The 17,099-nt window shown below is 33.0% G+C and overlaps 1 protein-coding gene and 1 pseudogene across 1 annotated transcript; both read right to left on the bottom strand.

Moving 5' to 3' along the window:
• Nucleotides 1–704: 704 nt before the first annotated feature.
• On the bottom strand, nucleotides 705–17,072 carry LOC101503104 (starch synthase 3, chloroplastic/amyloplastic). Its single transcript, XM_004486106.4, has 16 exons — nucleotides 16,758–17,072; nucleotides 16,595–16,646; nucleotides 15,165–16,511; nucleotides 14,189–14,403; nucleotides 13,102–13,372; nucleotides 9,689–9,864; nucleotides 8,597–8,704; nucleotides 8,120–8,229; nucleotides 7,396–7,501; nucleotides 6,507–6,677; nucleotides 5,931–6,059; nucleotides 3,554–3,736; nucleotides 2,905–3,036; nucleotides 2,683–2,794; nucleotides 2,373–2,496; nucleotides 705–1,217 (listed from the first exon to the last, which is right to left on the bottom strand). The coding sequence occupies exons 1-16, from the start codon at nucleotides 16,830–16,832 to the stop codon at nucleotides 1,082–1,084; spliced, it is 3,447 nt and encodes a 1,148-aa protein (XP_004486163.1). The 5' UTR covers nucleotides 16,833–17,072; the 3' UTR covers nucleotides 705–1,081.
• LOC113784076 (cationic amino acid transporter 1-like) lies at nucleotides 10,997–12,230 on the bottom strand (annotated as a pseudogene).
• Nucleotides 17,073–17,099: the final 27 nt, after the last annotated feature.

The following is a 17,099-nucleotide window of genomic DNA, read 5'->3' as shown; positions in this document are numbered from 1 at the left end:
ATTCCCTTTATCTCCAAATTTACTCAATCTATTAATTATTATTACTTCTCATATTAATCAACACATTTAAATTATTTGTTTGTCACATTATTTGATATCTTAAATTATCAATAAAACATTAATTATTATTTTCTGCTAATAGGCTATATTTATCTTATCACAACTCACCTAACTACTTTACTATATTAATAAGAGTCCTTTATTAAATAAATTCAATTTATCATTAAATTAGTACAATTATTATTTTAAGAAGTGCACATATTTTTAGAAAACACTTACGAGATAATCTTTTTTAATGATGTATTATTTTGTTTAAAGTTCTTTTATTATTTGTTTGCTTCAGAACCAGATTGTATGCAGTTCAATTCTGCAGTCAAAGCATTTATAATAATAATAATAATAATAATAATAATAATAATAATAATAATAATAATAATAATAATAATAATAATTATTATTATTATTATTATTATTATTATTATTATTATTATTATTATTAAATTTAAAAATACGAGTTTAAAATCTAGAACCTCCGATTGGCTTCAAATGCCCCAAACGCAGGACTACATGTCATCTGGTCCATTAGCTTCTCTTGTTCAGCTACTTTATTTGCATTTTCATCTCAAGCAAAATAGGTAATACTCCCCTTTACATGCTCTTCTTGTTCTCAAGATCAAGCTAACTATCAAAAGGAGCGCAGAATCTGTTTCTTGAAAAATATCAAGTTGGATCATAACTTTCATATTACACTGAACATTTAGTTCGGTATATGATAAATTGTCCCCCCTTGATTTTCAGTTCTGTTATGAACAAAAAAGAACTTGCACTGGATTATTATTCACAAGTTCATGTTCATTTATTTAAGAGGACAATCTCTCAGCATCTATACTAAAACTATGTAATATTTACCTACATTATTGTGTGCCAACAAAAAAATGAACAAGAAGCTGGTGTCTACAAATGATGTCACTTTGCTATTATCTTTTCACTAGGATTAACTATGTGCACTAATTTTGCTTTAGACTAAAGCTGTACAACGGCGATGAACCTTAATTTGCATGGCTTCCCGCTCACTAAACTCTCATTCCAACTTGCATGCTGCATGGTAAAGCTCCAAATAGTCGAGAGCAGGGCGGTTCCAAGACCAATCTTGCTCCATTACTGTCTTGCATAATGTGTTAAACCACTCACGGCCATCATACCAAGCAGATATTGCCCTGAAAAAGTCCATAGTATTAATCTTGCATTCTTAAACTTTAAAAATTCAGAAACACAAGTACCCGCGTGTGCTTGTTAGCCGTGTGTGCCAACAATGTGAGCTACCAAGAAGACTAAACAGTTCAAAATCAAAAGGTGCAAGTATAACGTTTCGCGTTTCCTCTACCCATGCCATAGCCAGGTTCCAACCCTTTCCGCATGAAAATTCCAGTGCAAGAGATTCGGCATATAGCGACTGTTTCAAAGGATCATGTATTCTAAATATACAATTATGGGATTCTCCTAAGCACTTCATACAATGTTATGGAAAAATTTGGCCTTTAAAAAAGCAACAAGAAAATAAACTTAATGTTGCATAAATGAGAATGTTATGTTGGATGATGTGTTCACAGAAGACAAGAATAAAATACAATCACTAGACAGAAAACTAGGGTAATCCCAATTGTACAAAAAATAGTATAGACTTGTCTTAGCTTACATGAGCATGTATGGGGACGAATTGTAGAAGCACCAATAAGGTGGTAGACCAAGAAAAACTATACACCAGACCACATTAAAAAGGATTTAGAGGCAAATGGTTAATTTTTGTACCTAACTAATACATGACAAGACTTTATTGCGTCAATTGATCCATATAGTTGACCTCACCTTGTGAAGAAAAGCTTAATGATTCTTGGTCATAACAATAATATTAGGGAAGAGAAAATTCTATCTTCTACAAAATATCAACAACAGACTAAGGAGAATCCATTAACACTTAAGAATTATTTCTGCTTGTATATTGATATAAAAATAGTTTTGGAAGGATTTTTAGCCAACTAGTCAAGTTTCTGGCCTTAAATATTCACTTAGATCACTAAAATATGGTTTAACTTCTGAATATGTATGCTTTTTTACCCTAGTATCTTTTCATCGAACAGTTGAAAGATTAATCATGGGGGTATGGTCTAAAATCACAGGTAGACACTCCTTCTAACATTATTCTTTATATTTACACGACTTTCCAAAACAAATACAAATCCGCATTCTTAACGACTCAAACTGTTCAGACCAACATAAGTTGGTACTATTGCATTTTCTTTATTTTTGGATGTTATTGGCACATTGGGTTTTTTTTGGGTATAATGCTGGCTCATTGTGTGGCACTTACTAACCTATTAAGAGCATAATCAACACCTCCCGCATCAGCCCCATCAAAACTGAATCCATTTGGCTCAAGACCTTGCACTTGTGCTCTATCCTTATCATTATCAACGTCAAACACCGTATCATAAAGTCCTGCAAATTTATATAAAGATGAAAGTCAACTGGACAAAACTAAATGGACGAGCAAAAGAAATTGAAAAGGAAAACATAAAAAGTACATGGTTAGTGATCAGCTCAGTGTACTATTCAAGGTCAGAAAATCAACAAGACCATTTAAATGAAATATATTAGTGGCTAAAAATAAAGTTATGTACAAACCCCCAGTTTTTCGAACAATTGGTATTGAACCGTATCTCATTGCTGTGAGTTGAGTGAGTCCACATGGCTCAAAGATTGAAGGAACAAGAATGAAATCAGCACCAGCATATATCTAGCACAAAAAAAATTAAACAAGTCAGAAGCAGCGCCCCATTGAGTAGTACTTGCAGATGTAGTAGATAAAATGTTTGATATCAAAAACTTTTTAGTTCCATAAGTTACCAAGTGGGAAAGAGGTTCATCATATGCAAGGCAAAGTCTTGCCCGATCATTATGACTGGAATGCAATTGATTGGCCAAATTCACAAAATCATTTTGTATACGGTGATCAGGAGCCGAACCAAGTAATACGACCTGCATTCAAATTTTTTTTGCAGTCAAGACACCTGCTACGATGCAACATATGTAAACAGTTTCTAAATCGAACAAGAGAATCTAATAACAAATTTAAAAGCCTTACTTTGATTTTACCCTTGGCTTATTATAATAAATATCAATAGCAACTACATGAATTATCGAATTTTCCTTGAAAAGTATGTAGGGAGGAGGTGGGTTCCAAGTCTCGGATATCATAAATCCGGCACAATTATTTATCTCCAATACAAAGGTGATGGGATTAAGTTCAACACAACTTAGTAAAATATTTAATACGGAATCAGTTGTCAAAGAACCATTTAGCCTAAAAGCTTAGACTATGAAGTATCAAATATAGCAACAAGAATGATTTTTATGATTATACTAAATAAAAAATAGTTGAAACGTTTCCAATTTGTTCTACTAGTGTCCATATACTACGGAACAATCTGCCATTATGCAGGCAACTATGGGTTTGTAGGAGAATAATAGGCATGTAAAATAGAAATAGGAAGACCTGTCCACCGCGTTCTAGGGTACGCCATATGGCATGTTTGATGAGATGGATCCCTTTTTGATGAGTCAATCGAGTAATAACTCCCACCAAAGGAAGATCAGCTTTTTTCAAACCAAGCTTTTGTTGTAAGGCTTCCTTGGACGCTCTTTTTCCTTCAACAACATTTTCTGCTGTGTATGGTACCTGAATAATGTGACATTGAAGCTAGTCATAACAAAATCAATAGGAAAATACAAATAGTTTGTATATATTAAACTACAGGTCAGTTGCAGGGGGTAGAGTAGTGGTAGTACTGACTCATTGCAGTCACTACGGAACTCAACTGCATATACGAGTCCATTCCATCTGCGCAAAAGAGGTCTAGTTTAAGTTTTTCTAGGTTAAACACTTAAACTCAGAATCTCAGATGGGAAAATTGAGTACAGTTGTGCACTTTGAGACTGCAACAGTTGAGCAAGAAGCATTATTACAGTGAACTAGATGCTAACCCGGTAAAATTTAATATATTAGTATAAAATAACAATAATATGTCATTTAAAAGTAATTATATTTTTGTTTTAGAATAGAATATATTCAGACATTTATGTGTCTAAAGGTAAATATATTTTTGAATAATTATATATAAACTAGGTTTGCTTTAGTAGACTAATATAATCCATGCAAAGTATATTGAATTATGAGATATTCATAAGATTTTGCAACTTTAAAGATGCAACTCTTGTCTTTAATATTGTTTAAATGTGGAATTGATTTATTCAAATTTCTTGGTTTCATTGAAGTGTTACTTCTAATAATATATTTTTTAAATAATTATACGTTTCTTTATTATTAAAGTTGTACATTTAACTATATATATTATTCATTTTATATGACTTATATTAGTTTTGAAACATTAGATTTTATAAATTTATGTACTTTTTGACATTTTCAATTTTATATGCTCATCGTAATTCTGTCAATCTCACCGTCAATCTAAGCATGCGCATTGTGTGCCTTGCAGTTTATTATAACATTCATTCATAAGTGGTAGTTTGTTAAAAACAATGTTCATAATAACGTTCAAAATATTGAAATAATTCTTCACATATGAAAATATAGGTGATATATATGGAAGGAATACTACAAAACAAAATAGAAATTTCTCAAGGTTCAAAAACATTAAATAATAATAATATTTTTTATACAATAAAAATGTTAGTTACACAAAATTGTCAAGCTAAATAAAAATTCAATACATAATGTAACCAAATTATCCAGTTATGATATTTTAGATGGAGAACAGTTTCAATTACTTTAACTATTGTTTCGTCAAAACAATTAGAACATGAAATAGAATTTTCAAATAATTATTTGACACGATCAAGAAACTTCAAGAGTGAGTTGCAAAATATTATTGGAAAAAAAAAGTTTGTGGATGCTTAATACATAAAAAGTTTCGAGTGAATAGTGAAACGGTTAAAAGTTAGTGAAATAGTTAGAAATTATTTATTTCCAAATTTTTAATATTATTTATCTTTTTGTTGTTTCGATTATAATTTATGTTTTTTTAATTATAAAAAGAAAAAAAAAATTATGAGAGACGCATGTTGGAAAAAAAACTCACCTCCTAAGCAATAATAGCTATATATGATGTTCAACAATAAATGACAACAGAGAAACATTATTATTGAAGTATATGTGAATTGAGAATGTGTCACACAAATGAGTGTAGCTTGGTTGCATTTCATAATGTCTTTATCATTACTTGAACCAAATGCTAGAGAGTGGTTGAAAAACAGAAGATGGATATTTATGTGCGTAAGTAGTCAAACTTGCATTGTGATACTTTGAAGATATTGGATGATTTATTCTTTTTTGTATGAGTTATTGAAATGAAACGTTTGATGAGTAATTAGAGCGTTTAAGTGTATTGGATAAGTCATTGAGTGATAAATTAAAGCTGAAATTGTATAACGTATGGAAGAATTGTACTTGGATGGACAAGTGAAAAGGTTTGCGTTACATATTTGGTGAAACAAAATAGAATGAAAGTAGAAGATGAAAAAAGTAGTGTGCTTTGGAAGATGCCACATCACTAGAGTTCGTGACATAGATGAAGATGAGTTGTCACAAATATAATTTGGGGTTGTGTTTTAATAGATTATAATAGATACTAGATAGATATGTTCTTATTGATGGTCCATTACAAACATTCAGAAAGTTACAGAATAAAGATGATGCAGATGATGCAAGTATCTTTAACCTAATTAGTTGCTTTTTTTTACGAGCATAAATAAGAACTGATAGGATGAGGCCGATCATTATCTATTATTACCGTGTCTTTCTTGTCTGACATAAGTAAAAAGATAAAGAAGGATCTGGGCATAAGTCAACTTACAGGAATGGAGTTATCATTAAATGGGTCCCATATATCTGGGTCGATTCCATTTATTATACCATGAAACTTGTGAAGATGAGTAGCAACTGCATGATTCCCAGCAATCTCCCTTGAATAAGTGGGGGAGACCTGCAAGCATATATGGCCAAGATGCTTATTCAATAATAGAAAATCAGAATTTGATAAAGATGCGAAAATCACAATCACTTTGCTTCTTTTCAAATTATAATTAACATTCAAAACACTATTTGATGTCACAATTCTATAACATTATATTCTGAAGGGGAGATATTTGTTTGAAATAGATTTTAAGCATGCAGATGACTAAGGAGATCCAGTCAAATTCTTGACAATAACTGCTATAATATTTAAGTGTGCAAGAACTGCATTCAGGGTAGGTTGTTTATGGCATATCGAAATTTAACACAAAGTGGCTATGAGATGAGGCCGGCCAGAAATGGAATATAAACAATCTTCCATTTGCTCAAATCAAACAACTCAAGCTTTTGGGATAATAAAATACGGTTTGAAAATTTATAAGGAAATTAACAAATTTATGGTATATCCAGCACTTACAGTTGTAGCCTTGTCAGCGTATGCCATAGCTTTTCCAATGAGATTGGCACCAAATTCAAGGTTATGAATTGTGAAGACAACTCGAGCCTTACTAAGACCATAATGTGTATACTGTTCTTTAAATAGCCATGCAACTGGAGCACTCGACCAGTCATGGCAGTGGATGATATCCTGCCCATTGGTAAGAGCTAATTACAATACATCCTTGGAGACAATTAATTTAATTAAAAAAAAAGTCTTCAGAAAATGAGCGATCACTTGGAAAGGTGGTTCTGATACTTTCATATTTAGAATGGTATTCTGAAAGACAGTTTTTTCTTGTGCGATGTTATTGGTCCATGTTATGAATAGGATATAGTCGCAATTACACATTCAAATGGTATTCTGAAAGACAGTTTTTTCTTGTGTGAATATTGTCCATGTTATGAATAGGATATTAATTACACATTCATGCAGATATGCATAGATCAACAATTGAAAAATGAGTAACATATAAAATCAATCTAGTTAATGTGTAAAAAATAACAACATAGTACAACCAAAATAAATAGGGACAAAAGTTTAGTGTCAGCATTCCTTCTTTGGACTACTCTCTCAAAATATTTGCACGCATATCAAATTTTTGGGTCTAGTATATGAAAGAGAATATTTAGTTATCATCCTAAGAATTTTCACTTTAAGTTTCACCCATGTCAAGAAAGGAAATGCATTGTGAAATTTAATGAATAAACACTTTTGTCAAAAATTAAAAATAAAATAAAGAGCTGAATAACTAATCAAACTGTATGCCTTACAGGATGACTTCCCTTTTGGAGTAGGAAGCAACACTTTGGTCAAAAATTAAAAATTAAATAAAGAGCTGAATAACTAATCAAACTATATGCCTTACAGGATGACTTCCATTTTGGAGTAGAAATTCAAGAGCGGCATGGCAAAAAAAACCAAATCTCTCTGCATCATTTGCACGACCATATACACAGCCCACCCAAAATAATCTGCACGAAAGAATATTGATTTGTAAAGCATAGCATAGTTCAATTTATAAAGCATTTTAAGTTTTCATGTTAGCTTAATGGCAATATTCAAAAAGAGAAAAACTGCAGTTACCCAAAAAACAAATAGAAAGAAAGAAAGTAGTGACAAATGATTGAACAAGTTACACTTCTGGATATGGAATACAACAGCGGAAAATAATCATAATGCAGATATAGTTTTAACTTTTAAGACCGAATGCCAAACACAAGTTAATAATAAGCGATTCAAACTGTTGATTCTGCTATACAATTAATAAGCAAAATTTATACAACAAGAAAGATCAACTGATTGGTTTCAGACACAATTTGATTATTTTTTGTTTCTTCCGATCTTATTTCACATATAATATATGTGTACTATGGTTGAACATACAGAAAATATAATTTTTCACAATTTGTGTACTAGAACTTGATAGCGACACACTAACTGTAAAATCTTGCATGTTATCTCAACATGGTATTGCTCTAACCTAGAAAGTTGATGTGAAAGAGGCATTTTTTCAAAAGAAAATATGATGCCCCAACATAAAAGAAGCACTTTTTTTTTGTAAGAAAAGAGTTGAGAACCATAGTCTTTACCCATTCTGAGGCTCCAAAAAGTAGACCGAGAGGCCCTCGACCTTTCCGTGCCATACTTTTATTTCAGTCCCACTCCAGAAATAGCTTTTGTGAAATTGCAAGTCCTTTACCTGCATCACAAGCCATTTGTTCAACAGATAAGAATAATATTAACAAAAACAAGAAATCTGCATTTTCCCGCAAAATGTTAAGTGCTCAATAATAGCCATTTATATCTTTTATGAGCCACTGATGCAGGAGCTCAATAGCCAAATATTAAGAAATGTTCTTAACAAGCCATGTATTTCCTGCAGATGCATGTCAAACAATACTTGAATGCTAACAACAAACTATATCATTTTTTATAATCACAACATCATGCTGTATTCAATCGAGTTAGGGAGAGACCAGAAAACTCATGAACTAAGGAACATACATTAAATATCTATGGCGGAGTAGAAGATGTAATACAAGTGTGAAAGAAAGAAAAAAGCTTACATTGCTAAGGTTCAAGCAGTCATATTTTGGAAGAATGATATCCACATTATGATTTAAATCTTGAACAGCTCGGGAAAGACTAGTAACAACATCACCAAGGCCTCCAACCTTCCAAAAATGACCATCAGAAACAGAAAAAATAGGTTAAAAAAACTCACAAATGTTCTCTGCTTTAATAACAAGTATAAACCAGTTTTTGAACAAAAAAACCGCCATAACAACTGATGAAAGGAGAGAATTATCTTTTAGAAGCAGCCAAGCTATGTCAGGATGCAATTTAATTGTCTTCATTTAAACAAATTTATATAGTAGAATTCTCTTCAGATTGCTTACATTTGAGCAATCAAAGATATGCTTAAGGCAGTAATGACTAATGTGAGAAGACAAGGTGTATCAAAGATTTCCATATTGATTTCCTATAAGGATTAACTCTGACCCATTATCTTTTTATCTTAGTTTAGACATGAATACTAAACATATCCAAGAGACAGTGTCATGGTTCGTGCTTTTAGCAGATGAAATAGTCTTAATTGAAGAGTCGAGAAAGGAAATAACTGGAAAGCTAGACACGTGGATACAAGCCTTGAGTATATGGGCTTGACTTACATGTCTTTCTTATGTACAACTTTCTTAACCTATTAATATAAACGCGTCACTGCGATTTATAGTGTATCCATGACATTATTATCATGCCTCCTCTTTTCTCTTTCTACATGTATTTGCTATTACCTTTCTCTTTTGTTTTTCTTTCCTAAGTTGTAGCATAATGGTTGGTATTTTACTTACCAACTCTGCCTTTATATACTCAATGATCAATCACTGTATCTTCTCACAAAAATAAGATAAACAACTATCGTCTCTTCAAAGATTACATTCTTTTAATTTTGACCTCTCTTTATCTTCCTACTATCATTGAAAATAATTGGAGCGATTACAATAACAATGGAACGACCTTCTTAAAACAGAAATGTTAGCATACAAAACAAGTGGAACAAGAAATCATAGTGAAAGAAAAAATGGGAAGTAGAAATCTTAAAATTTATGATTTCCTAGAATAACCAATTCAATGGTTCATGCAATAGGTTAGCTTACCTTTGCAATTGGGGCCATCTCAACAGCAATATGAACAATATGCATAGGAGGTTCCTTCACAATACCTCCAAAAACAGGTATGTGGTAATCCATTCCAAATTTGTTATCAAAAACTCCACCATTTTCACTCTCAGAGAATACAAAGTCCATCATGTATGCATCCAATGGAACTTTAACTGCACAAACATAAAATCATTAAGCTTCTTCAAGATTTTGTAGTTAGAACAAAGTAATTACACTTTATGTCTTATTGAATAATGCCAAATTTGCAGAAGTAAAAGTATCCATCATGAAAAGCTATTTATAATCTATTATACACAATCCGTTAACATGAAATCTAAATTCAACCATAGTTGATATAGATAATAAACTTCGTGCAGCTTTCTTCCAAACCAGTGAGACAATGAACTCTCAGCACTCAAATCCAAGGCCAGGATACAGATTAGGATACACAAAAGCTAATTGTACACAAACTGTTGAGAGTGTGAGATTTTAGAGAAAAGGAGGAGAGAAAATAATAAGGGTTTGAATATTATTGATAATAGCTTAATGCTAACTTGATTACAATAGACTCAATACTAATCTCTATTTATAGAGAAACATAGACTAAATCCTAAATTAGGAATAAATCATAATAATAATAAGAGATATTCTAAGATATCTCTATAATTATAAATTGATCCTAAGAAATAATTTAAGATACTCTAATATAATATAAAAGATATTATAAGATATTTTTTAATATTCTAACACTCCCCCTCAAGCTAAAGCTTACTAAGCTTTAGCTTGCTACAAGAAAATATTTTGCTCCACAAAATAATAAAAAATATGGAGAGGCAACTCAGGGATGCATGCGAAGTCGGAGAGAATTGCTATAAATATAGCCTAGCCAGATAGTCTGATTAATCATCAGCCTGAGAGAAATTCATGGAAGGCAATTGAAAAAAGCAAGCTCCGTTCTTCTAAAAAACTGCATTTGGAAGCTTCAAACCAATAATAATGGAGAGGCAACTCAGGGATGCATGCGAAGTCGGAGAGAATTGCTATAAATATAGCCTAGCCAGATAGTCTGATTAATCATCAGCCTGAGAGAAATTCATGGAAGGCAATTGAAAAAAGCAAGCTCCGTTCTTCTAAAAAACTGCATTTGGAAGCTTCAAACCAATAATAATGGAGAGGCAACTCAGGGATGCATGTGAAGTCGGAAAGAATAGCTATAAATATAGCCTAGCCAGATAGTCTGATTAATCATCAGCCTGAGAGAAATTCATGGAAGGCAATTGAAAAAAGCAAGCTCCGTTACAAACACCGAAGAAGAAGCAGCGCGACTCTAACGAAACAAAACGGTTGTTTGAACAATGACACATATTTTCGCTGATCAAAATTGGAGAGTAAGGGCAGATCTGGAACCATCGAAGAGAGAATAATCGTGCACCAAGAAGAATCCCATCAATTGAATTGCAAATCTTATATATGAATCTTTATCAATAGAGCCAAGAAGAAATATGTTAATAGCAATAGACAAAGAAGGTAGCCAAGGAACCAAAGGAACTCCCCAAATTGTAGGCTTCTTTGCCATTGGTACAAAAAGCCAAATACCACCCGTCCCTAAAATCCACAGTGGAACAAAAACTAAATAACCAATCCAGCCATCAGTACTATTATTCCAATAAGCTGAAATTCCAATTGAAGAGCCAATAATCAACACAAGACCCACAATGAAATTGCGTTGATCTCCTTTTGTAGTTACTCCACTTGAATAATAACGCCTTACTAAAAGTGCTAAGGCCACAAGGGAAAATATAAATAAGGTGGAATCATGTGAGTACGTGCAATGTGAGTTAAATAACGAGTTTGACCAACAGCACCAACCAACAATACAGTTGTCATTCCTTTCAAGGCACCTAATGAAACAATGTACTTAGCCCAATCCATTCCAACAGCACTAAATGCAACAGAAAAAGGTGCATTAACATCTATATCTTTATAATTCTGCATGAGACAAAGTGTTGTAACTAGTAAGCAATATAATATGGTGGTAATCAACATAGATCCAACAAGACCAATAGGAATGTCTCTGCCAGGATTCTTGGTTTCCTCAGCCATAGTTGAAACAGCATCAAAGCCAACATAAGCAAAGAAAAGAACAGCAGAAGCATCAATCATACCGTGAACACCAAAAGGAGTAAATGGAGAGTAGTTTTCGGGTTTGGCTTTGATGAGACCAACAATAATAATGAAGACAATGACAAACATGTGAAAGACAGTAGCAACGTAGTTGAAAATAGAAGAGCCTTTGGTGTTGTAGACAGCAAGGGCAGTGATGGCAATGGGGCACCAACAGCAATGGGGTCAAGATGGCCATAGTCAGGGTTCATGCTATGGACAATTATACGAAAGTCTTCTGGAGCTCTGTATATTTCCAGCTGCTATAAATGCCACAAAGTCCCCCAATTCTACCCTTAAGTATGCAAATGATAATGATTCTCAAAGTAAACTTTACCACCCCGTTGTTACCCCTACCTATAAGAGCTACCTTCATGGGGTATTATGTGCTATTAGCTCTTTAGCTCAGTTGGTTGCAACGCCAAACCCTAATGGGTTGTAGAAAGGTTTATAGAACCCTAATAATAATAATAATTTTTTTTTTTTTGCAGTGAACAGTACCGATTCCCTAATTGTTGGGAACTCGACAGCGGAATAGAGGCGGAATCGTTCAAGGAGGATCGAAATAGGCTCTAGATACCATGTTGAAAGTGTGAGATTTTAGAGAAAAGGAGGAGAGAAAATAATAAGGGTTTGAATATTATTGATAATAGCTTAATGCTGACTTGATTACAATAGACTCAATACTAATCTCTATTTATAGAGAAACATAGACTAAATCCTAAATTAGGAATAAATCATAATAATAATAAGAGATATTCTAAGATATCTCTATAATTATAAATTGATCCTAAGAAATAATTTAAGATACTCTAATATAATATAAAAGATATTATAAGATATTTTTTAATATTCTAACACAAACATAAAAACATTTGCACAAATTCAGCATTGTTATATTTGTCTCTCAACCTATGCAGCCTCATATCAAAGTTTTTATGCACAAATTCATATGCAATCTGAAGGCTCTGGAGTCTGGACAGCTGCTGACAGTTTTTGTCGCCTTTAACATCAGTTATCTGCTAACCAGATTAGCATATCATATATGGTGAAAATATCCTAAGTCATAATGCAGTATATTTGGAAGACAGATCATATTTTAGAAATAATACCCTCCAAGTAACATTTGAAAATAGAAAAAAAAATTAAATTAAACAACCAAAGGGACATTAAATCCTTGATATTGATAATTGCCAGATGACTATGGTGTAGTCATCTTTCAAGTGTAAACAAAGGAAGATACTCACCAGAGGCTTTGACATGTGTGCCACTCTCAGCAGGCAACATTCTCTGAGGTGGCAATGGACCATTACGATGAGACCAACGATTAAATGAGCCTCTAAACCAAACCTCAGGTCTTCCATTCAGATTTGTGTTTGAGGGGTTATAAAACACCGTCACTGTACTCCCTGCTTGAATATCAAGCGGCTCAGTGTAGACGATATGCTTTTGAGATAGTAAAAACTTTTTCAAAGTTTTTTCCTTTGTTTCGGCTTTCATTTGTGCTGTTTTTTCAGCCTGCAACATGAACAGAACCAAATAAACAAGAGAGTATTTAATAGCTTGAATATATGTTAATCTTTTTTCTTCCTAAGAGAAAGGGTTGAGTGGGAAAAATAGAATTTAGTCAAACAGTTAAAGGGATCCATCTAAAACACACTCTCATCAAAAGAATTTCAACTATCAACCTAACCAAAGTAAAAAAGTTGAATTAATATGCGAGTGATTATACATCATAAGACAAAACCCTCAAGTTGGTCCTCCGATCTAAAGCCACTATATAATATCCTAAAACTCATTCAGCGGAGTTTTATGTTGTTTGTCGACATGTGTCGTCATATTAGTCCTCCAATGATTTCCATCACCGAATTAATCTCTCAAAAGATCTAAAACTTACAACATCAGTCTTACAAACTAAAATATCACCAAATTAGTCATTCAAAGATTTAATTCATCATTTTGTATAGCCAAGTTAGTTATTTTGTGTCACCACTTTATCCTCCATAAGGACAAATATGGCAATGTTTTAGATCTTTGACAGGCTAATTTGATCACAATTTTTTTAGAAGACTAATGCAGTGAAGTTTCAAAGTCTTCAGAAACTAATTTGGCAACTAATGTTTTTTGGACGACTAATTAGTGACATTAAATTTGGACCGAAGACCAACTAGAATAGGGTTTTCTCTAAAAGCATACGCTATTACTATCTTTCTGGTACATTGAGGGGCACAAGAAAGAACATAAATCACCGAAAAGATTATATTTATGATTGGCAAGCATCATAGGCAGTGCCCCAATGCTACAACTTGGAAGTCATCACAGGCAAGAACAAACCTTCGCCCGTATAACTTCCTCTTTCAACTTCCTCTCCTCCTGAAGTTTTCTGTATATTAGCTGCTCTTCCTCAACCCAATACTGTGCGTCGGGTGTAGCCATAGGGACAATAGCATGGAAATCTTGCATACGGTTGTTATCATACACAACTGCATTTTGAGGTGGACCATCAGCAAAGACCCAATCCAGGACAAGAGCTTGGTCAGGTACAACAACTGCATAAAATATAAACTTGATAAGAAAAAAATGTTTAATACTTCAAATTAGTCCAAAAGAAACGAACAAAATTTTAACCGCCTTCTGGACTAGTATTCTTATGCTGACAATCAATCTAGAAACTGCTGGAAAAGTTGATATGAGTTACTTTAACCCTAGTCTATAAGTTACCACCTAATGTTTTGTTTAGGAAATAGGAAATTTATCTTTTTCTCAATGAAACGTCAGCCAAACAAATGCACACAAAGGTAAAAATCCAAAGTAATGAGTAGCATGGAGTGAGAATTTAGAAATAGTTGTGTAACTTTTAAAGTTCAAAATTCTCACAAAATTATTTTAAATGAAATGATGAATCCAAAACGAGAAACAACAATTAAGTTCTAGCTCAACTGATAAATGTCGATATAGTTACGTTGGACATATTGTCCCAGGTTTTAACCCGGAACCTCGCAGTTGTGTGTGTGAGTTTATGGTGGTATTTACCACCTCTTCTATAGACAAAAAAAAAAAAAAAAGAGATACACCGATCCCTAAAATCTGCAACCTTCTAATGTTTAAGTTAAATGATGGGCATGGCAAATCCATAGAATCAATTGACTTCAATCCTGGTTTTCTGATGTATAATGTGAGTTATGTCCAAGTTATATCATGGTACATACTTTTCTATTCATACACTTATCAAGTCCAGTAAAAGATTAATTTTGATGAAATGAATTAAAAATCAAAGATAAGGAAGGAGTAGCTGTGTAAAAGAGCATACCATCAGCATACCACCAAGCACCACCTTTCAAACCTGATTTGACAAGCCTTTCAACAATTGTTAATCCATCCTTCCAATTGTTGTGACCGCCATGAACCCATACTTCCTTAGCATGTTGAAGAGGACCCGAGTTTCCATTATAATATAATCTGACTGAGTCATTGCTGTTAAACTCACTAGGCTCAATATACCAAACATTATCAATAGAGGTTACAGCATTTTTCATCAACTGCAGCAACGTATCTTGCATTTTTTCAACCTCCATCCTTGCCTGCAACCTGTCCTCTTCCTTTACAGCTTTGTCTGCATCTATTCGCCTTTGCTCTTCAGCCTGTCTTTCCCTTTCAGCCTGCTCCTTAGCAAGTTTTTCTAATTCTTTACGCTTCTCCTCGAGCAAAAAATCTTCGAACACCAATGCATCCATTCCACCAACAACTGGTATACAAAAGTCTTTTTGGTCATTATTGTCATAAACACTTTGTCCATTAAAGAACACAAAGTCTATTTTATAGGCTTCTCTTGGCACATACAATTGGCAACTCCACCAATCATCTTTAAGATGTGTTTTATTCAATCTAATGGTAAAAGATTTCCACTTCCAATCATTAAACGCCCCCAAAATCAAAATATCAGGTTCATCACTTAGTGTCGAAAGGTTCTTGTTAAGAAACACCTCTATATCTTCATCAGGTTTAACCACAGGAGGATATACAAACAACTTTGCCCCTCGTAAAAAATTTTCCTCCGCAATCCTCTCTATTTCCTGTTTTCGCAAATTTTCTTCCAACTTCAACTTCAACATCCGAGAAGCTTCCTCGTTAATTTTAACATCATCGATAGCAGCACTTGTTTCCTCAACGATATTCCCAGCTATTTCCCCATTAGTATCAGTATATGTACCTCTAAGATTTCCATCAATTTCAGCATAGTATAATCTCCTTCCCTCTGAATCTTTAACATTCCCATCATCTCCAACGTAAGAATTTCCCTCCTCATATAATTGAACATCATCAATTATAGGAATGTTTTCAACATCGAATGTCTCATCTATCAAGGACGATTCCCCGAACTCTCGAGCAATTTTATTAATTTTATCATCCACAACCACAAATTTTTCCTCCACCGAAAATTCATCTTCATCATCATCAATAATAACATCAAGTGTTTGTTTATTATCATCCTCCAAAACCTCACTAACAACTGGAGCTAAAGAATCTCCCTTCTTACTGACTCTAGGATTTTTCTTACTGCTTGATCCAATAGATGATTTTGGAACAAAACCCTTTGGATTAGAACCCTTTGGCTTCGCAATTGAACTCTTCTTCTGTTGTCTCTTCCTAGAAAAATCTACAAAAATATAAAAACCTAGTTATACAAAAATCAAATATAATATCGTAAGATACAAATAAAAGTGTAACTAACAAATAAACCTGCACTAGCATTAACGCAAGAAACTCGAATACTTGCTTTGTGCCATGAAGACTGGAAAATTAAACAAACAAACAAACAAAAAAACGAATTCAATTATAGCAAAATTATTATTATATTAAAAAAAAAAATCACAGGAATATGAATTAGTTGAAAGGCACTTACAGGTGTTAAAACAGAAAATGGAGTGAGCTTGAAACAAAACGGCGTTTTGTAGTTTAGCTGCAACGACATCTCCATCGTAGTTAGTTACTAACTTTGCTTTAAACGACGGTTCGTTTTGTTATCTGAGCATTTGATTGATGATGAATATGAAGGTTTCAAGTTTCAACTGAATAAAACAAAAACGACGTTGTAGTGCGTGTGGCGGTGGTGTTCAATTTAATTCAATTCAATCAGAGTAGTGTGAAGTGTGAAGTGTTGTGTTTGATTCAAATCAAAAAATATATACTCTTATTTGATATGCTATTTTTATTTTTATTTTATTTTATTTGTCAAGTTGTATTT

This window comes from Cicer arietinum, chromosome 1, assembly GCF_000331145.2.
Source record: "Cicer arietinum cultivar CDC Frontier isolate Library 1 chromosome 1, Cicar.CDCFrontier_v2.0, whole genome shotgun sequence".
Taxonomy (NCBI): Eukaryota; Viridiplantae; Streptophyta; class Magnoliopsida; order Fabales; family Fabaceae; genus Cicer; species Cicer arietinum.
This window is presented reverse-complemented; position numbering and strand designations above follow the sequence as displayed.

Excerpts from the sequence above, each read along its gene's own strand:
- LOC101503104 (XM_004486106.4), bottom strand. The coding sequence starts at position 16,832 with ATGGAGATGTCGTTGCAGCTAAACTACAAAACGCCGTTTTGTTTCAAG. Across the intron at positions 8,230-8,596 it reads ACTGCTTGAACCTTAGCAAT|GTAAAGGACTTGCAATTTCA; the intron begins GTAAGCTTTTTT and ends CTTGTGATGCAG. Across the intron at positions 2,795-2,904 it reads ATGAACCTCTTTCCCACTTG|ATATATGCTGGTGCTGATTT; the intron begins GTAACTTATGGA and ends TTTTTGTGCTAG.